This window comes from Hippocampus guttulatus, chromosome 5, assembly GCF_054856545.1.
Source record: "Hippocampus guttulatus isolate MCC_2025c chromosome 5, RoL_Hgut_1.0, whole genome shotgun sequence".
Classification (NCBI taxonomy): Eukaryota; Metazoa; Chordata; class Actinopteri; order Syngnathiformes; family Syngnathidae; genus Hippocampus; species Hippocampus guttulatus.
The window spans coordinates 9,645,904-9,669,890 of NC_141265.1; the positions used below are offsets into that span (position 1 = coordinate 9,645,904).

Genomic DNA, 23,987 nt, shown 5'->3' on the forward strand with positions numbered 1-23,987 from the left:
CCTTTTTTCCTGGGCACCCACCACCGCGAAATCCCCTTCATTACCAAAAACAGAAGCCCACAGCACTCAGCCGCCATGCTCCCCTACGCTAGGCCCTTTCTTTACCCCAGCTGTCAGATCATAGTAGAGAATTAGCATTCTAACGGCTACGCCTCCACACGGGGATGAATTAGCACACGGGAGCAACTAATGACTGTCCTTCTGAACATGGACCTTATTGCCCATGGCACAGTTGATCAATAGCACTGTTTTGGATCAGTTCACATTCTCGTTTCTATTTTCAGCTCATGAAAAATCTGCAAAAGCATTGATAGAACTAAAAATTGTCTTGAGATCCATTCAATATAAAGCAGCAAAATCCCACTTCAACATTCTTTTAGGCAATGTGTGTGAAGAAAACGCCAGTTTAACAGACTAAGGGCCCTCTTTTCCATCACAGTGCCAGTCTAGTGCAAAGTGTGACCTGCTTTCACCGAGTCTAAAATGTAGTCTACTTTTTGTAAGAAATTTTGCAGATGCGTCGGTGTTGCGGCAGGAAATGAGTCGTGGTGCATCTCCCGAATTCACAAACACACTTAACTTGACTATTGCCCCAGCATGAAAGTTAAGATCTGGCCATTTTTACGCCAAGTGCAGTCGACAAATTGTGCGGCGTCATACACCCAGAGAGGCGCACCAAGGCCCCCAATAAATAATTGTAAATTTCCCCAGTGTGGGACAAATAAAGGATATCTTCAAGTAAGACTTGACTCTCGCTGGCATAAATAAATAAAGTTTCGCACATTTTCACTGAACGTATTTCACGGGCGCCAGTCGACCAAAATAGGCCCCGAAGGGTCTAATTCACGATGATCCGAAAAAGTGACCCTTAATTTCATTTTTACGATAACAGATTGTAGGAGCATGTTGCATTTGATCTACTGAGATTGCTATCTTTTACTTGCATCCTAAATAGCGGGCGCTAAATTGCATGTTCAATCACTCTAACAACAGGTGTAAAAGAGGATTTTGCACGTTAGGCAGTGCTGATGATTTTTACTACTGGTACTACCATTGCTCGGTTACAAATAATTCATTGATCGTACATTGGGAAAGCGAGCACCGATATCTCTTACTTAGCTCGTTCTGATGTGATAGCAAATGGATGTTTGTTCCCATCCTGTGACAAACTCCATGGATTGCATGGAAAGTTAGCACAACTGGCAGACGTAATCCTGGGTAGTGGATTCAAGGACAGTACATATATAAAATAAAGATTTTACCACTATAATGCATGGAAAATATTTCAAATTGTGTTGTTGCTGTGACTTTCGACCAGTCCCATCAGGAGTCGCCACAACGATTCACTCGTATGATTCGTCGGGCACACATTTGTTCACACATTCCTATTTTTACAACTCTCTTAATGTTACTAAAGTAGAAGTAGTATTGTGTATCGCACAGTATATTTGGTCAGCTCAGGCTTTAAAAGAGTAAAACTGTCAAAAACTCATGATTATGGTCAATAAACCAATGGAATCCATGTGAAAGTCATGCGACCTAAAATCATTATTCACGCATTGATGAGTTCTTGTGTTCACTCAATGTTACAAGATGTGACTGGCAGTGCATTGATTCAAACTGCTAATTGTCGCAAAGCACTAAGGAGTAACATTCAAGTACCGTATAGTTTTTTTCACATTGAAAGTGACCGTTTTATAACATGACGATAAAGACAGAGGGCACTGCCTCCAACCCAACTGAAATTCTAACATTACATTCATGCATTCGGCCCGAAGAGAAGTTGATTGATAAAAGACAGTCCATGTGTACCTTTTAAGACCTAGCGTGTGAAATGGGATAAGCATATCCTGTTCATGTGTCAGAGAAGACTGAGCAATCAAGACCCAATTTGTTTCAGAGGAGTGTGGGAAACCAGAGGGAAATGTGGGCCTAAGGCTGGGAAAATAAATTACTCTAAACATGTAAGCGGACATTGGAATGGTCTTGGTAAGAGCTGACTGGGTTTGGGCAAACCAACAGTGTGTCTGCTGTAATTTATAGACCGCCGCGATAAATACTATTTGTCCATGACAGTCACATGAAATAATAAACCATTGCAGGCTATAAACATTGCTAAATCCTGACACTATTGATTTACAATGTCCAACAGTGACATCAAACCTAACCAGTGACAGAAACAATGCAGAGGCTTTAGGAATGGTTTGTCAACTATTAATTCTGTCAAAGAGGGTTTCGCTCTAAGCAGAGAGAGCTTGTCTTGCACTTGTCAATTCCTGCGCTGGGAAATGACGGCAGCACGTCCGCGGGTGCGGGCCCTAGGCGCTGCTCTGTTAGCCCTAATTACCTCCATCCTTGCCTTGGCAATGACAAGACCGGGCCCTGTTTAAAATGCATGTTAATTATGCTAATTATTAATTGGGCTGGTGCTTGAGGATTTGTGTTTATGCCTGGATTAGGGTTAATAACTATCAAGCTACGTTTTAAGCCTGCCCTGTGACAAGTAATGCTGAAGTGCCGAAAGGGATATTTTCCAATACATTACCCTCTCCTTTCTTCCAAGTCCGTTTCCCACAACAGCATGTTCAATAAATGACATACAGATTCTCCAGGCCTCCTAACAACACCCAGACACTTTGAATCAAGCCCACGTAGTGTGGACCATCCTGCTGCACCAACCGTGCACAACCGTGAGACAATCGCGAGGCCACACAGCGCTGTATACACATGGGTGACTATTAGGCGCACATACATTCGCACTTACACAGGCGAAGGCAGATGCTTAAACGCACACACATCAACACTGGAGACTTCTATTTCATTGAAGTCCGGGACTAGCTGTCAGGCTAATTGCACACACCTGTGATGGGGACCACACACGCTGCATCACCACCTGCCATCAAGAAGAGTCCGCAACTCTCCGCATTGCACACAACTAGCGAGCGGCACTTAAAGCCATGTGGACGGCTACCAAGGATATGTTTGCACAATCATCAAGAAAAACAAACAGACTTTTTTGCCCCTTTGCCTTGAAAAAAAAAAATCATGGACAACAGATCACTCCTCACCCTGACCTTCAGAAATGACTTGAAACACTTTCATATGCATGTCATGTCAGTTGTTGGTGTTGTCACTTAAGGACACACTGGACCAGAATAAACAGCTTTGTGAGCCGCCATTGTTGTTTTGGTCGCCAAGTGGACTGCACAATAAAGTCATTCAATGTATTTTCAGTTGCTGGGTTGTTGTTTCAGCCGACTTGATTTGGAAACAATGGAGTGTAACTGGTCTCTTCTTGTTTTGTAAGAACTTTCTGTCTGTTTGTTCTTTTTGTTGAGATTCGTGGAGCTTTAACAATTGTGAATGAACACTGTCGTCCAAAATTTCAGGCAGGTATTATCCAGTTTGCACATATTTCAATGAGGGTAGGAGGTATTGAGTATGAACAATCACACCATACACAAAGCAAGTATAATATACAGGCACAGTGGTACCTTGAGGTATGAGCAAATCATCTTTTTCAAGACACGAGCCGTCATGCTGATTTTTTATTTATTTATTTTTTTTGCACACAACTTGTATGGTGGCAAAAAACTCAATTCAACTCACTTCGCAACAAGCAGCACTCTGGCAAATTGAAAATTTCTTCCCAAAAAAGGCTTCATGTTGTTTAATACCAAGTGTGAAAAAAGCTGTTTGGTTCTTTTTTTAATCTTTTTAATTCTGTCTGTTTTTAGCAAATATAATATTATAGAGTGCTAAAAAAACAACAACAAGAATACATCACCAACAACACGTCACAACAATTTTGGTTGTTTTTTTTAAAAAAAAATTCTGGAGAGGCTGGAATGGATTCATGGTATTTTCATTGATTTGTGATCTGTGAAAAGATATATTTGCAATGTGAGTGTTGTGAGTTATAAGCATGCTCACCGAATAATGCACCACTTTACAATTATAAAGAGATGAATTTGCAGTTGAGCTAATTGGGATACAGATTTGGCCGGAGAACACATATAGTCAACAAGGTGACTATATATCCCAATCCTTTAAATTAATTAAATCTTTGACAACAACACGATAATGAACTACAAAGCGTTTGATCCCTGGTGTCAGCCAGTCAGCAGTCTCCACTTTCTGCCGCGACCGAAATGGTGAAGGGTGCATTAAGCTGTTTTGTTCAATGGGCCATGACCAATATTCAGAAGTAGTGAGATAGCATGCTGAGATTTATGTGCTGTGAAGACATTACGAAAGCACATCCATATGACAACCCATAGATAGGATGGATAGACGGCTGATGGAGAGACAGACAGAGGCGGACACATCGACCAAGAGACGGAGACGAATAGACACACGATGCATGGACAGCGTAGAATAGATGAATAGTTTTGTTTGGTTGTATCTAAATTACATCTTGATTAAAGTCTAACAGAGGCCTACAGTAAATCTAATGTGACTGTTTGCCGCAGTTCCTCTAAAATGGGAAATATTGATCACCATGATTTCCCTGGGTAGTAGAGAGCTACAGGAAGAGTGAGAGACATTATTTAAGGGACCTGGAGCCTCGGTTAAAAACAGGAAAGAAAAAAAAAAGTGTCATTATGGATCATTCCTTGAAACATGGCTTAGTCTGAGTAGCCTTTGATGGTAAGGCAAAAAGGTAGTTTATCAGTGGCGGCATGAGAACCGGGGGTGTGGTTGTCTTGTGTTGGTTTTACATTATTAATATGAGACACAGAAGGTCATTGAGGCTGCTATTGTCGTGTGAACCAGTTGTTATCTTAACAGAGCTGTCGAGCTGCATCTGGATTGAGTGATTAGACCATTGATTGGTACCAGCGTGAGAAGGGAGCCTTTTGTGATCGTTCCAGATTCAATGCTTTTTCAATTCCATGATTGTATTTTGTCACTTAAGAAATGAATACATTCTCTCCTGGAGCAAGCAGGCTAGTCAAGAATATTTTATGCCCGGCTATGTCTGAGACACCTTCAATCTTCTGCAAGCGAATCAAATGTAAATGTCAAATTGTTGCAAACGCATGCTAATGCGGAAGAAACCTGTGGGAGAGCGATGGGACAAGGCGGGGATGAATTGAAAATCAACATTACAAAAACGGTGAAATCTGAAACAAAGGAGTTGAATCCTGAGCAGCTGGCAAGGAATGAACTCTTGTGGAGAGGGAATGCCAGTTTCAGTGCACCCCGAGCATCGATTTGGAGCCAAGGCAGTAAACAGCTTTTATCAGCAATAATGATGGCATAATCCCAGCTAAAGAGGAAAGTAGCATATGGTGCAAAGCCTACAACTGCAATCCCAACAAATTGTGTGTGTGTGGGGGGGGGGGGGGGGGGGGTCGTCACTTTGTTTGTAAGACCCTCCGCCAATGATTCTCCCCCATTTCATTCAAGAGTAAATGTCTATTTATGGTATAATGGCCTTAATTGTACCCATAAGATACACGTCAGATAAAAATCATAAAACTGTACTGCTAAAATAAATTCAGTTTTGCTCTCATCGTAAGAGGCTTTGCAAAAAGTTGCCCAACAAGCAACCAGCGGGCCATTCTGATGCAATGCAGACACACGATGTGGGAGTGTTGCCTACTCAACCCTCAGTAGCAAATTCAAATGAAGTTCAAGCTATCGAGCAGAGCTGCCACTTAAAGCATTCCTGCTGCAGTGTCTATATTTCACTTGTCACCTTTATTGTATCCGCCTTCATTAAAGCGATCAAGTTTGGCTTTTGATCAGAGCGCCGATGGCAGAAGACAGCTCTTTTCCCACAACCGGTGTAACATTGCCAAGTAGCACACGAGACCGACTTCAACCTCTGTCATTGATTTTCCTCGGAGCTGTGACCATTCATTGTTTGTGACATTCTTCTGCCGTCTCCTTAACACCCTTCACCTAAATCAATCACGCATTTTGGTCCATGCCTTGTGACTGCAGGAGGCAGATAGAAATGGGCATCACTTGACCAAGGAGTGCTTCCGCTCTCTATTAATTGTAGTTTTTACATTCACATTTTGTCTCGATGCGTTCATTTAAATTCCCCAAAGAGAGTAACATGGGACAGTTAGTTAATATCAAAAAGGAAATCTCCTTTTTGATATTAACTAACTTGAGCCACCCGGGGGGCTTTTTCAGAATTTGGAAACAATAATGTGTACATACATGTCTTAATTTTTTTTACTGGATCCACTTGTCATGAAGGAGGAGATTTAATAAAAGCAACAGAGGTCAAAATTTGAATATCGTAATTGTTGTAATTTGGTATCTGACACATACTTTTACAAAAGATTAAACATATACTTGGAGACTGAACCTTTTTTTTTTTTTTTTTTAAGGATGGTGATGGTTTGACTCCAGACAAGATTGTTTCTTGTAGGAAAAAAAAAAGGTTTGTTGTTTAGCAGCTCCCCAAAGGCATTTTCAAGCCCAATAAATTGTTTGCCCTCTATTATACACTCGAGATCACGTACCAAGAGCGACAACAATTATAGCACAAGTGACCTTGACTTCCTGTCTGGACTGTAAGAATGAAATTTGATATCAATAATATTAAGTGCAACAATAATGAGATGAATAGTCCCTATTTAGCGTGGCAGCTTCAGGACATATTCTGAAGGGAAAAGTGTGTGCAGCTACATGCCGGTCACTCTTGGTTGTCAAGGCTGATTTATTGCCTCCTAGCTGTTCAATTTCACATTTTGTCCTCGTCATATCCCGGACTCATGATCATTCTGCACTGACCCTTGTAGGGCAGGCAGGAAATATTGATAAAACAATTATCTGCTCGCCGTTCATTTGATTTTCCATTTCAATTATGAATTGGAGGAGGCAAAAAGAAAAGATTGCAGCATTGATTTTCTTTTTAGACCTTCCAACAGGAAGATGGCCGGATTTGATGAGATGCTTTAGTGACATGAATGAGGGGTCAAAATAGTCTTGAAGTGCAACGGTACTTATTTTGGACGTGAGGTTTTTGCTTCGTGGACCTGATAATCACCGAAATGTCTCACTTATTATTCTCCACGGGACACAAAAATGACTTGAGTAAAGGAATTGATTTAAATGATAAGTGGACGAGCATGATGAGTGTAATAGTAGAAGATTTTCTCCAAAGGGGAACAGGGGGATCACCGGACAGCCCGTTCACACTGCAGTTGACCGGAGGTCAACACTGTATGTGCCGTATACTCTGGAGGCCAAAGGGCCTAAAGGACAGAGCAGTTTGTCAGTGACACCATTTCACTCTTCCCCCTTTCTGATGGTCTGCCACTGTCTATTTGTCACTCTAAAATGACAACAGAGCTGCATCATCCTTTTGCCTCCCTGCAGCACCGGCAATGCTCCGCCACCTCTATAACGTAAAGTATTGCAGTCAAAAAGAATGCACAGAGAAAAGTTGTCGTTGCAATAAAACCATCAACCAATCAAAATAAACCAAAGAAGCTATAAAGTAAAATGAAGTCAAGTTTGACCTGTGGGCGTGGGTACCAGTAAAGCAAGTCTTGAATCCATTATCATACAAAGCAAATAGATTCTTTTGCAAATGATTTGGAACATTACTAATGGGTAAAGGCCAAATGGGAATCGTGGTCAAATAGCTTTTGGGGAGCCTGGGAAAATTTGTCTCAGTGTAATGCCCGGCTCATGGCCAAAAGCTATGCTGAGGGGCAGGGAGGGGAGACACAGTAAAGCACACAGAAGGAGATTGGAGTAATAGAGCATGTGGACTATCAAATAATCTCCACTCACCAGTCAGGTTCACTTTGATTCGTGAAGATTAGCGCGTAAGAACGCTTGCGATTTGAAAAGGCGGATGATAAATCTACTCTTTTGCATTGATCCAACACGGTCACAGGCAGCAGCCGCAGCAGCCGCAGCGGCCGCAGCGGCACTGCTACCTCCTCTGCCTCAGCACACATGGCAGCTCCCAGAGGATTTCACATGGCTCAACTTAAGTAAACTTGACTTTGATCAAAGTTGGGCTTCAGCATGATTGGTCTGCGTGCTACAAATCAGGGGATCAGGGAGATGAGACCAGGGCCAGGGGGTCCTGGCAAAGAATCCTGCCCAAAGCTCTAGTGCAGCCTTCCAGCGCCAGCTTATGTTGGGCAATTAAGGTAATGAACTGGATAACGCAACAGTGTATAATGAACCTTTTAAAGCATTCTCTAAGGTGTCTCTTATAGCTTCTCCGGCATATATTGCGCTGTTTCAATTATATCACTGGCTCCTGTAATCTTTGCGGGGAAACTAAAGCAAAAGTAAACAATAACGAGAATATGTTGCGATTAGGAGGGAGAAGTCAAACGGAGCAGACATTGTTCAGGGTTGAAGGGCATTTGTTGAGCAAAAACACGGCACATGCACACAGGTGTGTTTTAACCGAAGTGGTGCACGTACTGTAAGGAGGGTACAAATCAGCATCTCTCTGCGTTCAAGTTCCCCCAGTCCACCAGGGTGCGATCGGGCCACTTGCTCCCTTTTCATTTGAACACATTTTCTAACCCAAATTTTTACTTCAATCTCACCTCATCTCTCCATACTACATTAACCCCTGGCAATTGCCTTCCAAATGACCCCATTAAGCTGTAATTGCCTCAGCAGGCCTGCTCCCTCGCTTGTAATTCTGTGCAGCGAACCCACCAGACGTTCCCCCAGCATTGTTTCATGTTCTGGCTCCTATCATCCAGTTCAGATGCTGACCCCCTCCCCCCACCATCTTCCGCCACTCTCTGTCGAAGCCAGTGCTGCTGCTGCTGCTGCTGCTGTTAGCCACGACCGGTGAAAGTAATGATCTCCGAGAACATAACTTCTTTCGCTAACATGAAAATTACAGACCATCAACACACACACACACACACACACACACACACACACACACACACACACACACAAAAACCATTTACATAGGCATCCCTGACTTCAGTGACACCATATGATGGGTTTTGCTTCATAATCAAATGAAGCAAAGTGTATACAGCTATAATGAGTGTTGGAAGGCCGCAAGTGCCTTTATATCTGACATCATGATTTCTGTGGTCTCTGGGTCAGTGTAGGGTGCGGAGAGTACGACTTGATGATGCCACACAAGGCAGCAGAACTTCTGTTTTCACTCGAGAGCCCGTGGCTAGACGACTCAGTTTTTTGACAAAAGGCCTCCACGGATACCGAACGGTCAAATGCCGATAGGTGGGGAGAAACGATTCTGACGGTGATGTATTGGCAACTAGTTGCCGATGTAAAAAACAAGATGCACTGCCCTACAATCACAGTATGCAGTACATGCACACATATATATACATGCTCGCCCGCCCTGTGAGCATGTTTCTCTGTACATCATGGCTTTGTGTGTGTACATGGGGATGCTGATGTTGCTTCCAAGCCGCTACACGAGACATGATACGAGCGGGGACCTGGACTACTAATCCATTCGGCACTCGCTCCATTTCAAGCAGCACATCCTCCATGACGCCCTGAACAGATTGGTTAGCTCATAAAACATCTGCGGAGATGACACATACACAAGTATGCACGCACACACAAACCTACAGCATTAGTTGCGTCTTTAAACCTCCTGCTACCTTATGTTATTTTTGTTTTTCAGAGAGCTTTGTAGCAAACACGATGTCCAGAATTCAGAGTTCAATTTCCCCCCCCCCCTTCACACAGCAGCTATTCACTGTGATATGAAACATGAATTGCAAATTAATTCTCAGCTTGAGCTGCACTATCTCTCTCTCTGAACACATAAACCTTCAGAAATGCTTGAGATCATTGTGTTCTCCGGTTGCCTGTTTATTTAAATTCACCCTTTTCCAAAGCAAATGTTCCTGGGAATCAAGGTGTTTTTGTTGCAAAGCTCTAACTGATCCGGTGGGATTTGCTTCCAACAGCCTGTCTCTCCCCCTCGCCTTTCAACACCAAACTCTGTGCTCCAATCAAAATGAACCACCAGGGACCCCCACTTCCCTCCCCCGTGAGCTACGCCTGCTCCAAGTGCTGTGATAGCAGCCTCGCTGCCATTGATCGCCGAGTTTAGCACAGCGCATGCATGCCACCGTTAGCAGAAAACAAAGACGTCGCTGCCTTTAATAGCGGCTCACACCATTAATGCAGCTAATGTCTTCTGTTTGCGTCTGCCCCGAAGAAGGAATGAAGGAAAAGCAGACAGCAATTAAAAAGGTTAACGAGGATCATCTTCTTTACACAAATCTGTTAACCTCATAAAAAGGCTGATATTGTTTGAGGTAGGCATTCACGGGCCACAAGTGAGGAAAAATCCCGCCTTTGTATCATCGTTTCATATTGCAAATCTAATTGTAGATGCTGAATTTGAAAAGGCAAACATGGCGCCATTGATCCAAGCAACACAGACCAGGAGGATCTCATGAATTAGGAATGAGATAAATCACCATTAACCCCAGACAACTCAGCTTGCGGTCGACCGCGACACACCGCAAGCATCCGGATTTTATTATTTTTTTTTTTTTAATCTTCGGTATAATTCTTCTTGGGATCTAATACATGTAACTCCTCAATGAATACTACCTGCACGTACGTGTCTGTTTATTTAATCAGGGGCCGATTTAATTGTGACAGAGAATATATGTTTTTTTTAATTTTCGGTGAGCCTCCATAAAATTGCCATCATTTTTAATTAATTCTTAATTAAAATATATTACACCACAGCTTCTACCCATCTCTCTTGATATTGTAACATAATCAATTCAGAGCCATTTACATATCATTAATTAAAAGCTTTCTTCTCTCATCCTTAAAATCATAATGAGCGCCGATTCCTTATTAGGAACCTATGAGGGAGAAAATAACAATACAGCAGAGAATAGACAGTGCATCCTGCAGTGACTCTTTTTGTATCACAGAATCTGAAAAAACATCAAGCAATGAGGATCATTTGAATTCCAAGTGTTTACTCAGTAGACACCATTATCCATTTTAGCTACATATGGGAAAAGCAGCTTTGGCACCACAGACAGACAAAAAAAAAAAAAACTATTCCCAATGCACATAGACGTATGCGTCCTCAACATGATCCACCTGTGGATAATGATAGCAGACCGGACTAAACCGATGTCCTAGCCTTGGAATTAGTTTACAGTCAGCATGCAAACAAAACAAGGCCCTTTGCTCTGAGCAATAAATTATTCCGTATGAATATAAAACAACGTTCTATTCTCTTTGATAAGGCCGCATAATTCAGTTGAACTGTACATTTGCACTAAGCCATGCTAATAAGAGCCCAGAATCATTTATTATCACGACTTTAAACACACGCACGCATGCATATCTTTCTATCTTGGCCTGACTCTTGAAGAAAAGAGTAATAATATCAAATAATGATGACTATTGTTATGCAGCGGTTTGTTATCGCCTGTCTTTCAAAGGTGTTTCGTGATACATGTCAGTGTTGCATGTCTAGGGCTTCCACACGTCAGATAAAAATCGCTGCACTTGCTGTTACGGCAGCCTGACAGCAATTTGTTTCAATGTTTTGTCACACCGCTGTTGGTGCATTTTGTGCGGGCTGCTCGGCGCGACGGAAACGGCTCGCAGTATCCTTCCAATCATGTGCACACACTCGCAGCGCACACTCTCAGATTAGCAACCCATCACAGACGCACGCTGCATTTGCAGCTTGTCTTCTACCCGGGCTTGTAAAAATCTATTGCAAATGGAATGTGTTGATTATCTTAAACCTAAAATGGCAGGTGGCACTAGATCATTAATGCTTGCATTACTCCTCGTGTCATTCACACATTCCTGCTTATTTACTAAAAAAAACACTTGTTCAAATAGTCAAGCTACATGTCTAAACTTTTGCCGGGAGAGTAAAATCTTATTTTACTTATACCTAAAGCCTGTTCAATTCAAATCTCCCTGCATTAAGAAAAAGTTTGACTTTGGCATGGAATACTGAGTGAGTTAATGAAATCCTATCAAAGACAGGAACTCTATTTTTACACCGTGATAATTAAAGTACGACACAGTTATAATTTACAGCTCAAGCTTAATTGCATAGGAAAAGTAAAATGGGGAAGATCTATGAAAGGAGATTAAAAGTGTGTGTGTGGGGGGTGAAGGGAGCGGGGGGGGTTCTGTGTGTGTGCGTGTGTGCGTGCATGCGTGTGTGCGCGTGTGTGTGTGTGTGTGTGTGTGTGTGTGTTTGCACGCACCTGAATCAAGAAGAGTGACTATAAAAGCGCATCTAAACAACAGGACAGTATCTTTCAGCATCACGGAACGTATCAAAGATTAGGTAATGAAATATGCATTGTCCTATTTTTCTGCTAGCAGGCCCTTTGACAAATTGAGTACAATCCAAAATCTCCATAAATCACTATTAAAGACAAGTATATCATCACCAGCGCATATATCTTCCCCGGTCTGACCTGTAGACTAATGAGAAAGGCCCAGACTATCTTGTCTGATTAATTAATTCAAAATGTCGGCTGTTATTCAAATGTGAGGCTGGAGTTATTTGAATAACACTTGACAGCAACGCCTGAAGAAATAATTTCTGCTTTGTGAGGCTGCCGCGACATTACTGATGATAGCTTGTGGAAAAAGAAGAAGCCGGGAAGTTTAGGTTATTTTTGTTTTTTTTTCCCCTTCATCCCCCTTCCATTTGGTTCCTCTGCCTCACCTTCGCTTTCATGACCGCTCTAAGAAGTATTTCATTATTTTGCCACCCACAGCCACTCACAATTATGGTTTTGGACTATTTTTTTCCCCGCTGTTTGTGTTCCCTCCCACCGCCAGCACAGATCTACAGGGCAGAGCATTGGCTCTGTGAGAGGCATGCTGGCAAAGAGGAAGGTCAGGATTTTTATAACTGCAGCTCCCCATAGCTGACAGCCTGTGCTGCCAAAGTGACACACTCTGTTTGGCTTTCCCACGTTCATAGAGTGCACCAGCGCGGGTGCTTTTATCACAGAGCCCGCCGCACAAAAATTCACACTTGCACAGAAACAAATGCATATTTGTTCCGTGTTCACACTCCCAAGGTGGAAAGATATAAATTAAGAACAACACACACACATATATCTCTAAGCCCTCACAGTAAAGACACTATTACCCACTCCAAGTCTTGGAGAAAGTAAGTTTTGGAAATTTAACAGAAACAATGTTTGCAAAATAAGACACTCAGAATTATAGATGTGAACTTGAGACTTTCCCGAAACCATCACGCTGCAAATTGTGTGAAAGACATTATTGATGGTTCGCAACCTGGTTTAAAAAATGGATGGCTGGACATAAATGATGACTTTTTCACTAGTTGCATTGTTTTTATATATTACCAATTATTTACATATTGTGATCTTAACACCTGTGTTGAGGAATCACAACTTTTATCATGAAACAACATTTGATACGCATGTATTGAGAATCCTGGACAAGGAGTTTTTGGTCATGAAATTACCAATATTTTGTGAGTAAATAAGTCACAACTTGTCTTCTCTCACTGTCTTGTTATTTCCAACCAAATGATACAAATTCACTTTATGCATAATTTACCACTCAATTATACAAAAGAAAAAACAGCTCACTTAAGAAAAGGGAGGCAGTCATTTCTCATAAACAAACATTCAAATGAAAGTTAAAGTTTTTCCAAAAGTACATTATCAGCAACGCTGATTGCATGAGTTCAGAGTGCCATAGCAAAAAAGTAGAAATAAAAAAAAACAAGCAAGGTTTTAAACATTCCTGCATTTGTATGGATATGGTCTTGATCGCAGACCCAAAGTTGCCCCAAAAAGTGGAAGTAGTCCGGCTTTCTTTCTTCTTTTTTTTTATTATTATTATTTTTTTATATGTGTAAAACAAAAGTCTACAGAGGTGGCGGGGTGGATTAAAAAAAAAGCCAAGTAAGAATGTATGTGCAAAGGCCTGGGGGCAGTGCAAAGCCTTCTATCGCTTCCCTCATCAAGCATGGATTCTAATCAGGGCTTGGGAGATATAAGACGCTCAGTCATTAAATAAATTAACTCTGCCACTCCATGCTCTCCTTCAGCACCCGGGCGACGGTTGCCGTGCTCTGCATACTTACACAGGCATCTCCAAGCATCACGCACTTCACCTTCACACTGCAGCCTATCAGGCCCGCCAACACTCACACACACACACACGCACGACACACACACACAAATTTAACAACTAATGCTGAATATTTAGAGGAGAGGAACCACACCTCCCATCCCTCAACAACTGATTCTGTTTGCATGGAAAGCTTTTACTTAATTGCATTTAGGGCACAAAAAGTAACCTGAGGACGGGGGTTTCTGTCCGTTTCCTACAAACGCAAGATGACAAGAATGCACGGGACCGTCGCTGTTGTTCTTTGATCAAGCAAATGCACCCGCAATGAGGACGGGGGCTCACTGTCGGCGCGCATCGCTGACACAGGCGGTCAAAGCTGACGACTGTCTTCGGGAGCACCTGCACTACAAATGGATCAATAAAATCGGAGACTCATTCGCTGTTTAACTCATATCCATGCGCCCACATCATCTTCCGGAACGGCATGATGTAAAAAGTGCACGCTTAATGCACATCAATCATTTTGACAGAGGGAGTGCTTATTTCAAGAAGCCAGCGTGAGACGCACGCACCAAGTCAGCAGAATGCCGGTTGACAAAACTTGCCATTTGAATTTCAAACTGCATTTTGCAGAGATAAACGTCCTGAGAAACCCCTTACGTTGCAATTTATATCATTTTAATTCACCATTACTTAGTGAGGAACTACCGGGGAGGGAAGGGGGGCGCATTACAGTAGAGAAAGTAAGAAATAAACAGAAGGGTCTGGGGATTCTCTCTTGCAGACACAATTAAATATTCATGTGTCTCCACCTAGGACACAAGAGATACAGATCATTATCATGGCAACAGCGCACCACCATTTTGTTCACACGTTTTGCGCTGGCTGAATTTGTGTGTGTTTGTGTCCACAAGTTCAAAGGAATGACTTAGTTTTGCAAATGAAAAGTGATTTATTTTGACCTCTTTCAAACGCGGATGGATTTTGACAGCCAGGGGATTGTTGCAAAAATCAGCGATTTTTCACAAGACTTTTGAAGAAAAGGGCCTCGAATGAACGACCGATGGTGCGGCTAAATATGCGGATTTTGGTTTTGTTTACGACGCAAGGAGAAACGTTTTGCTTAATTTCTCACTGAATAATGCATGAACCCTAATGACGAAATGCAGACATATGCATGATGTGGGTATCTATGAAGGCCTAACAATTTGGTGCTGGTCCAAATTAGGATTGTTTGGCCTTGGCACAGCCTGCGCTGTACCGAGTGCCAGTTCAGCCATATTATCACTTTAAATCATCTTGCGTTTGTTATGTTATGAAAAATAAAATCACTGTGACACTCAGGTTATTTAAAATGCTCTCAGTTGTAATTATAAGCATGTCCGTGTTGAGACGTTCCTTTGCTATGCTTCGTGCCAAGTTGAGTACACTTCTGTACTCTTGATGACGGCCACTTTCGAAAGAGGGGAGAACATTGTATCGCTGTCTTTTGTTTTGTTTTTCAAAGCCTATCAAAGAGGAGCAAAGAGAGGAACAGCATTCCCCCGCTCGCTGTCATTAATCATAGCTTTCTGGGAACAAGCGCATATTAATTTCTGTCATCCCAAACATCATTTGGTATTGTTAAGCCACGGCTTAGTGCTCGTTCACCAGCAGACGCCGGCCGCTGTTGCCGGTTGAGGGAAGACAGGGCCTGTGTGGCTGTGTTTCAGAGCAAGAAGCCTTTATCCCCGGGGCTCTGACACCAATTAAGCCATTTCACCGAGAGACGAAAACAGGACCCGCTGTTTCAGTGTAACTTGAGCCAGCACCTAGCCTGCTGGCCCATTGCCATCTTTCCATTACTTCAGACACAAAAATGCACTTCAAGGACTTAGAATAATAACAGGAAAAAAAATGGTATGCTCAGCCAATGGTCATACCTTAGTGACAGCGAGCTAAATTACAAAGGCAGGAGAGTCAGTGTTTACGCGCTGAGCAGTGGCTGGGGCCATTGCAGTCTCCCAGTACAATAGTTAATTAAAGGTATTATACTTGCATATTTTATTTCATAAGACAACATCAAAACAATTTAATAGTAGTGTGCCTCATCTCATATTGAAAAAACGCGCAGTGTGCACTTCATTTTCCCCACAGTTGCCTCCTGGAAGGCAGCAATGTGAACCTGAACTCAAGGCGAACACAGAATAATGCGAGGTTTGTTATGAATTAAATATTAGAAAGCTTAACACAGCAGCCAATAAGAATTATTTGCCTTATTAAAGCGGGAGAAGACGCTGATTAAAATTTCATTGCATTGCCGTCTTTTTTTTCCTATTTCTGCTTTCAATACATCATTCTAATGTAGGGAAACGCTGAACGGTGGGGCATTGAGGACAAGGCCTTCGTTTTCTCCCGTGCGAATTTCCCTATTTTGTTTTGGAGACATTTTCTGAGAAAATAGAGGTGATGTATTTTCATCAGAGAATCATATGGAAATACAAGTATGTGTGATACAAAATAGATTTTATACTTGAAACGTCATTGCTTACCTTACAAGGATATAATATGCAGGTAAGCCTCTGGCGTCACAACGATGTGAACAAAGCAACATAGGAGTGCATTCAACAACGCAAGCTAGGAAAAGTGACAGCAAAGGACAGCCGGACTCTTTCCAACATCATTGCACTCACAAATGATCGGTCATTCGGTTGTGCGCATGTAATGTGTACGGAGTAAATGAACATCACGGTGTCTATTGTCCCAGGAGGAAACACTAGAGCTAATGAAATAGGGACCTATAAATAGCAGAGTCATTACTGAGAGGACTTGCTTTGCACCAGTCTCACCCTAGCCCTCTTTGCAAAGTACTAATAACTGGCTGCGTGACGTTATGGTGTGCAGTGGCTCGCCCAGCGAGGGACATGCAAGTAACAATAAAGACACAGTAAAGAGTAAAGGGAAAAAAGATATCTGGGGGGGGGGGGGGGGGGGGGTAGCGCATGTGGGCAACGGAATATCAGCAAAATGTATTGTGACTCCTCGCTTCCCTTTTTGTTGAAATTGACTTTTTTTTTCTTGGAACGGGAGCATTTTTGCAAACCCATATTGTACGTTTTTGCAACAGAAGGTCATTAATTAGGAACCATGAACATTGCAATTGTGACTTGAAACAAAAGCAACCTTAGATTCAACAACTGTTTGAAAGTATTATTTGGTACATTTTACATCAAGTCAGCAGCAGTGTGTTTCTACCAGGGTCAATTTTTGAGAGCCTCTTTTGTTCTATTTCATGTTGACATTTTTTACTTGGGAAAGAGAGCGCAAGGAGGGAAAATCTGCAGCAGCCACGCGCTGTAAACTCATTTCAATCAATCCTTCCCTTTTGCATCCCAAGCAGCCTCTGCTGGCTGCCACCGCCTGAAGATAACTATTTCGCCACCTCTGTCATGCCTAATTAACAGCTCAGATGTACAATTCAGAAATTTTGCAATTAACCTACTAAAATAATGTTACTGGATGCTAATTGTTATGCCAGTTGCCATAAAGACTCATTTGCATAACGTATGTGCAAAAAAGAAAAAAAAACAATTATGAGCTGTTGATCGCACAGGAGCCTGCAAAAAAAAAAAAAACGCTTCAAGCGACAGAGAAGGGAGGGTGTGAAAGCGAACGAGAAGGAAAGACATGTGCAAGGTGGGTGCAGATGGAGAGACACCACTGGAACGATAGTAGCAGCGCAAAGACATCTATAGCCGCAGAACAAAGGCATTTAGCCTTCCAAATGAAACTGATACATATTCTTTGTTTTGTTTTGTTTTGTGTTTGGTCCCCTCTCTCTTTGTCTGGCTCACCCTCATCCCCTCTTTTCTGATGGGGAATCGGAAGGGTGTTGGGGAGCTGCGTAGATAATAGCTATATCTTCCCGCGTCCCCGTCGTGCTTTAGCAGAGGAAGCGCAAGCAGCCCCGCTATTGAAGCCAGTCAGGAACCCAGCTGCGTGAGAGCCATTGGGCACGACACTATCTAGTCACTGCAGCCGCATCGCTGGGCTCCCTGAGACAAAAAGCGGCCAAAGTCAATTGTCTCTGCTGTTGAATAGCTTGCTGTTCTCTCCTGTGAGCACACTGGAGCTTTTTCAGCACCAGGAAAATCACAAAGGCAAAATGAGCAGAATACGTAAAACCATATTATATTATATAGGCCAGTATTTTGCTGTGTGCCTTTCAGCAGAAAAAAAATATCTACGATGTCGTGCTTATTAATGTATTGCACCACCAATCAAAAACATCTGTCAATCACTTTTTTGGTTGCTGTTTTGGTTAAAACACGGATCTAAAAGCTCTTTAATCAACATGTTACTTTTAATGCTCGGTATTGTTATCCAGAAATGTTAAAATGAGGGTTATTACAAATAAAAAAAAGTTGTATTACTTCTTGATTAAAAATTAAACATGATAGTTATTTACTTGCACATCTGCTTTCTTTTAGTGGTTGAATATTATTACTTATTAATTTCTGACGTCTGACTGACATTCCAAGAGAAGCGGCTCAAATGTGTTTATAAAAGGGTGAATTTCTCATTCCTGTTCAAGATGTCAAGAGTTCACTGAAGATGAAAGAGTCTGCATTAAAGCATTACACTATTCTGGTCTGACAGCAAATACAGTAGTATCGATGATCTAATACTTAATACTCTAGTACTGTATATGTCATAAAACAATAACCAGGCATGCACCGATCATGACGACAGATCAATTGAAATGAGCTGGCTCATTATGTTTGTCGGGCAACGTTGAAATGAACGTTCCCAATAGAGGTCAGAAATGCATATCTCCTAACTCTATTGACTGCAGGTAATGCTTTTAGTCTGCCTTGCTTGTGGGTAATTACAGTCTCATCTTGGCCTGTATTTAGTTAACACCGTCTCCCTTGCTCAGCATCACATTTAACATGGAAGCGCTGATAAGCATCCCGGAAAGCATCTTTAGCATTTTAAACCTAGTGCAGGATTCATGTGAATGCAGTCCTCCCTTAATTTTCAGGACAACGTTTTGCAGAGCCCATCCGCTGTTTTGGAACCTGATGAGTCAAAGGTCAGCAAAACAACAAGTCAATACGTAGCCAAAGCAGGGCGATGCAGCAGAGAGAGCTGTGGAGAGGACTAAGCCTCTCAGTGGCACTCCGTGATTTAGCCTGTAATAGTTCTCTGTAATCTCTTTCTATTGATTAAACCTCACTTCAGAGAGGAGTCCAGCAACAGAACCTCTCTCTTCCTGGTCAGAAATACCATATGGAGGTAATCTTTCACCTTTGTTATTCTTGCCTCTCCCGCTGCCGCCGCCGCTGTGAGCCACTCTTCCAAGCATGAAAGCAAGACAGGGGAGTCGCCAGCAGGTTAAAATAAACCCGACGCCGCAAGAATAACTGCAAAACTCATTTGAATGGCAGGCAATTTTCTGTGAATGCATTCACCGTATACAGCTTGCGGCCAAAGGTACAGCATGAAGCTGCCCTTTGTACCAAAATGATTGAGAATCAATTATTTCACTAGATATTTAAACTGACATTTTTCTACAGGAAAGAAAACAAAGGACTGGGGAAAGCGCACCTCTCACACGCATTTATCGGAAAGCAAACCCAAGGAAATCGCATGTGGCGGCGGAGAGGGGGGGTGAAATTCCTGCTAAAAACACTAAATTTAGTGACAGGCAAATGACTTCATGCTGCCACTTAATCTCATTTCTTGCATAATGCTTGATTAGCATATCAAAATGAATTAATGCTTGCAGGGCATTAGAAATGTAGAAATGGGCTGGTGCCCGACAAAAACGCACGACTCAGAAAGTTCTGGAAAGTTCTGAGAGCGTCTCGCGTTTGCTCGACAATGTCGTCTTCAGTCATGCTCTCAAATACAACTTGAAAATAATATACATTGCCACATTTTTTAACTTTAGTTGCACTACATCTTTAAGCAAACAGTTGCCATTATACTTGTGCCGAACAATGATTTCCTCAAATATCGCATACGCTCTCAGCAAATAACACAGCTTTTGGTTCCAATCTTAAAGAGCATTTCCATAGCAAACACGCAGCCCTACCCCCCCTTCCCCGTTTGCCATTTGAGGAGACATGAAGAGGGCCAAGGAATCCCTCTGAGCGCTGCTACACGGGCCAGTGAAAGGTGCACTGTGTGCTGCAATAACAAGGCGGTCAGCAAGGCCACCACACCAGCTGAGCTCTGTCAGTGACTCCAAACCACAGGTTACCACACATCCACAGTCCTCCTCTGGAGCGCACTTGCTGTGCATATACACGGACGTTCACTATTTTCATCTGCGGCTTTTGTCATCTCTGCCATTATTCACATTTGCCGCTCCTTAAAACTGTGCCACTTATTCGAAAGCAGAACCATTGCAAATGAGCCCATCGTGCGTGCTTGCAACAAACGAGGGACCTGATGTGAAGGTCATTACGTGAGGTGTGATTGTGGAAATATAAAATTTATACACACACCATATATATACATATATATCATTCTAAAAAGTCTACAGTTCACCGGAAAGTTACTTGCCAAATAAAAACGGTCACACTACACGAGCGACATCCTCCCCTATTTCTCCTTCTGTCTCTTGCTTTGTCTTAACAGGCGACAAAAAGCTGAGCACCTCGGCTCGAATGCAGACCCTATGTCTGCCTCTGTGACCGGCACCTGAGTAGGGAGGGAGTTCATAAACTTTTATGATCTCCCCCGAGCCAATTTCCTCATAAACCGCACAAAGGTCACAAATCTGACAAGTTATCGGAGGTGCTAAAATTACTCCAACCCCACAACATTGTTTCTTTTCTATTCCATTTCTATTTGCTTACTTATTGTTTGGGCATTGCATGACAAATCTACTTCTGTGAGATGCAATATTTTGAAAGTCTTATCATTTTTGCAGGGGCAATTTCAGTCATCTTCCGAAGTGGTGATCTTAAACTATGGCGCATCTGAGAATCATTTTTAAAATTTTGATTTCCATATTTATTCTGAAGTATTTTGATTTGTGTTACGACATGCATTTTGGGGAATTTTCAGCAAGTGTGTATGTTCAAAAACTGGCAGCTTTGAAACTTGCAGCTTGGAACTTTTGTTTTGCACAATTACACTGTAAATAATCAGTGACAATTTAATTTCAGTCCCTAATGTTTCATCACAATAACATAAATACTAAGCGTTTCACTCAAATACACATAACATGTTCATCAAAAGCAAGTGTGAAATTTGCACCGAATAATTCCCGGAATAATTTGCAAAAGATATTATTTATATATTTCCAAAATTCTGAAAATTAAAAAGATGTCTGTATAAAGTTTAAAATTCACAAACTGAGCAAGATCATGGTTGCTATATTATGTGTACATAATGTGTTGAAACCCAGTGTGTGTGTGTGTGTGGGGGGGGGGGGGTTCTACAAGCAGTGTGGGGTTTGGAAAAATGAAGAAAAAAAGGACATATACAAAATAATATTACATATTCTAAAATTCTATATACTTTCACTGTTTGCTGCCACTGATTAACTGTCCCCTGTAACCTGGATTGCAGACTGTCATTGGGGCACTGAGAGGAATGTGTCTGATCTGCAGGTCATCTATTGAAAAATGATGTACTTTCTTAAATACATTTGAAAAAAAAAGCTTACCTGTCTTTTCTTTGATTTCACAGAGGACGCTGAAGAGTGCTGGTTTCATTCTATGACAGTTCAGTCCATGTTTCCTGTTTCAGTATAAGACAAAAAGAAATATTGATATAAGTTCACTGATAAGTCATACCTGTTCTATGATCATTAACTTCCTAAAAAAAAAGATTGCTTATTAGATATCCAAGGTAACAAACCAATGCTGCCAATATTCCATCAAACTAATCACCGCATCAATAAAACTCGATGATTTGACTGATGCGTTCAATGAGCCTTCTGAGATATTTCCAGTTCTTTTATTACTGTTTGAGAACTAGTGTGCACATGAACTTTCTGAACAACACGTGTCGGGTTTGCGTTGACAGACAATCATGTCAATTAAAACCCGTTGTCTGCACAGTGACAAGCCTCTCATGTGCTTAAGCTTTATGAGGCGCTAAATGCACCTGATCATTGTCACCGTCATTAAATGCACCCCAGCCTGCTCTTATGCCCCGTGCTGGGGGGCATGGTTTAATAATAATAATAATGCGTGTTTTCTAGGGGGGTTTTACAAGTTACAAAAATCAAAGAAAAAAAAACAACCAACTTTGCTTGCGCCTCGTCCAGACTTTGATCAGTTATGGTCATGATTTGATGAAGAATGTCGCCAATGTCTTGTTTGCGTCCGTCGCCGTCCGTGCCATCGTGTCCATGTGGAGGCGGGAGGGCCATGCCCCCTTGTACCGAGTGGCCGGCCAGACTGACGCCGCCGATCGACTGCATGATCCGGGCTTGATCGTCCATCGGAGCCGCTAAAGAGTCTGTGCACTGAGCCACACAAATTGAAAAACTCATATACGAAAAGGGCTAGAACATGTGCCGAAGACAATAAGGGGGAACGGCAGCGTGGCCCAAAACACAGACGTTTTGTTTAAAAAAATAAAACAAACAAAAACATGAAAAAAAATATCGATATAGATCACAGCGATGCGGTGGCGTAAACGTGTCCAAGTTGACGCTTGTCTCTTTACGCGCGGTCCAAAGTGCCAAAACGGGAGACGGCGTTTGTAGAATACTACCTTATTATGGGTATTTAATGCAAAACTTCTACTGTCAACATTGTCGAAGGTTGTCCATCTTATCCACCGCGACTCTTCACGCCAATGTATCTTCTCTCTGTCTGTGGGATTTGACGGCTTTGGACACAATTGCTCCTTTGGTGATCTCTCATTTATTGGCGCTCTTCGTGGGATTTCCGGTGCATCTCCTCACAAAAATGTCCACAAAAATCCTAATCGGAAGGCAAAAATATCCAACGCTGCAAATACTTGTGTGTAAAACAAAAAAACCTTGTTGCAGAAATGAAGTCCATGTATTACCAAAAATATGGTGCTGTCCGAATATTTTTTAATTGAAAAAATGCACAAAAAGTTGTGCGATGTCTGCTGGGGGGGAAAAAAGCAAGAAGAAAATTAATAGGGATGCAGCGCTGTATTGTAAAGCGATGCGCCAAAAATAAAACAAAAAAAATACATTGCCTTGCTCAAATTTATGAGGTGCAGCTAGTGTGCCCGTGTGTGTTTTATGTTGTTTGATAGTGAGCGATTGACAGTGTGCCAATGCCACTCACTCAGTGCAGACGTGTCAGAGCAGGCAACACGAGGGGGGAGAGAAAAAAAAAATCACACACAAAATACAAAATGAAATGCACGCCCCGCCCAACAGAGGAGGGGTCTGCGCTCCTGTCACTTCTCACCCGAGCAGCGAAAAAGCCCAAAATGTTACGAGAGAGTAGTTAGGCAGCTGATTATAGTGATGAAAGCACAGTCTTTGCGGGAAGGCGTCCTCGCGCAGCTATATGCATATTCCCGCGTAGTAATCAAGATTTACTCCTGCAAGCAAGGCAGGCAAATGCATAACGAGACTTTTATGCAGTTTGATGTAGAGCAGCGCGCTCTCCCGCTAAGGCTTTGGCTCACACTCTGCGCGAGCGGCAGACATGTTTATATGATTGCAAAATGAAGCTGGCTCCACCAATCCACGTCTAGAAGGAGCAAGAGTGACGACGCGCGCGTCCTATTGCTTGGCAGATACATGATGGCCAAAGCCCACCCACTCAATCCCTCCATCTTCACACTGCCCCTGCACAAGAAAAAAAAAGAATGGCAACTTGTGATTGGTCGTTGCTAAGAGCGACATCCATTGCACAAAGCAGGCGGCGCTGCTCTGTGCTCCTCTCCAGTTGCTATGGCAGCAGACACGTTGTTGAGCT

General features: G+C 42.3%; 1 protein-coding gene across 4 annotated transcripts in view; it reads right to left on the reverse strand.

Annotated features, from left to right (window-relative positions):
- The window catches only part of pbx3b (pre-B-cell leukemia homeobox 3b), a 59,651-nt gene extending 35,945 nt beyond the window's left edge, over positions 1-23,706 (reverse strand). For 2 of the 4 annotated variants that reach the window (XM_086112080.1, XM_086112079.1), the window contains exons 1-2: positions 22,323-23,706; positions 21,737-21,810 (exon numbers count right to left, since the gene is read on the reverse strand). In XM_086112080.1, the coding sequence (XP_085968206.1) occupies positions 21,737-21,810; positions 22,323-22,570 (322 nt within the window). In that variant the 5' untranslated portion in view covers positions 22,571-23,706. The remainder of the gene's footprint in view (positions 1-21,736; positions 21,811-22,322) is intronic. The other 2 variants (XM_086112078.1, XM_086112077.1) reach the window with 1 other exon arrangement.
- Between the last annotated feature and the right edge of the window lie 281 nt (positions 23,707-23,987).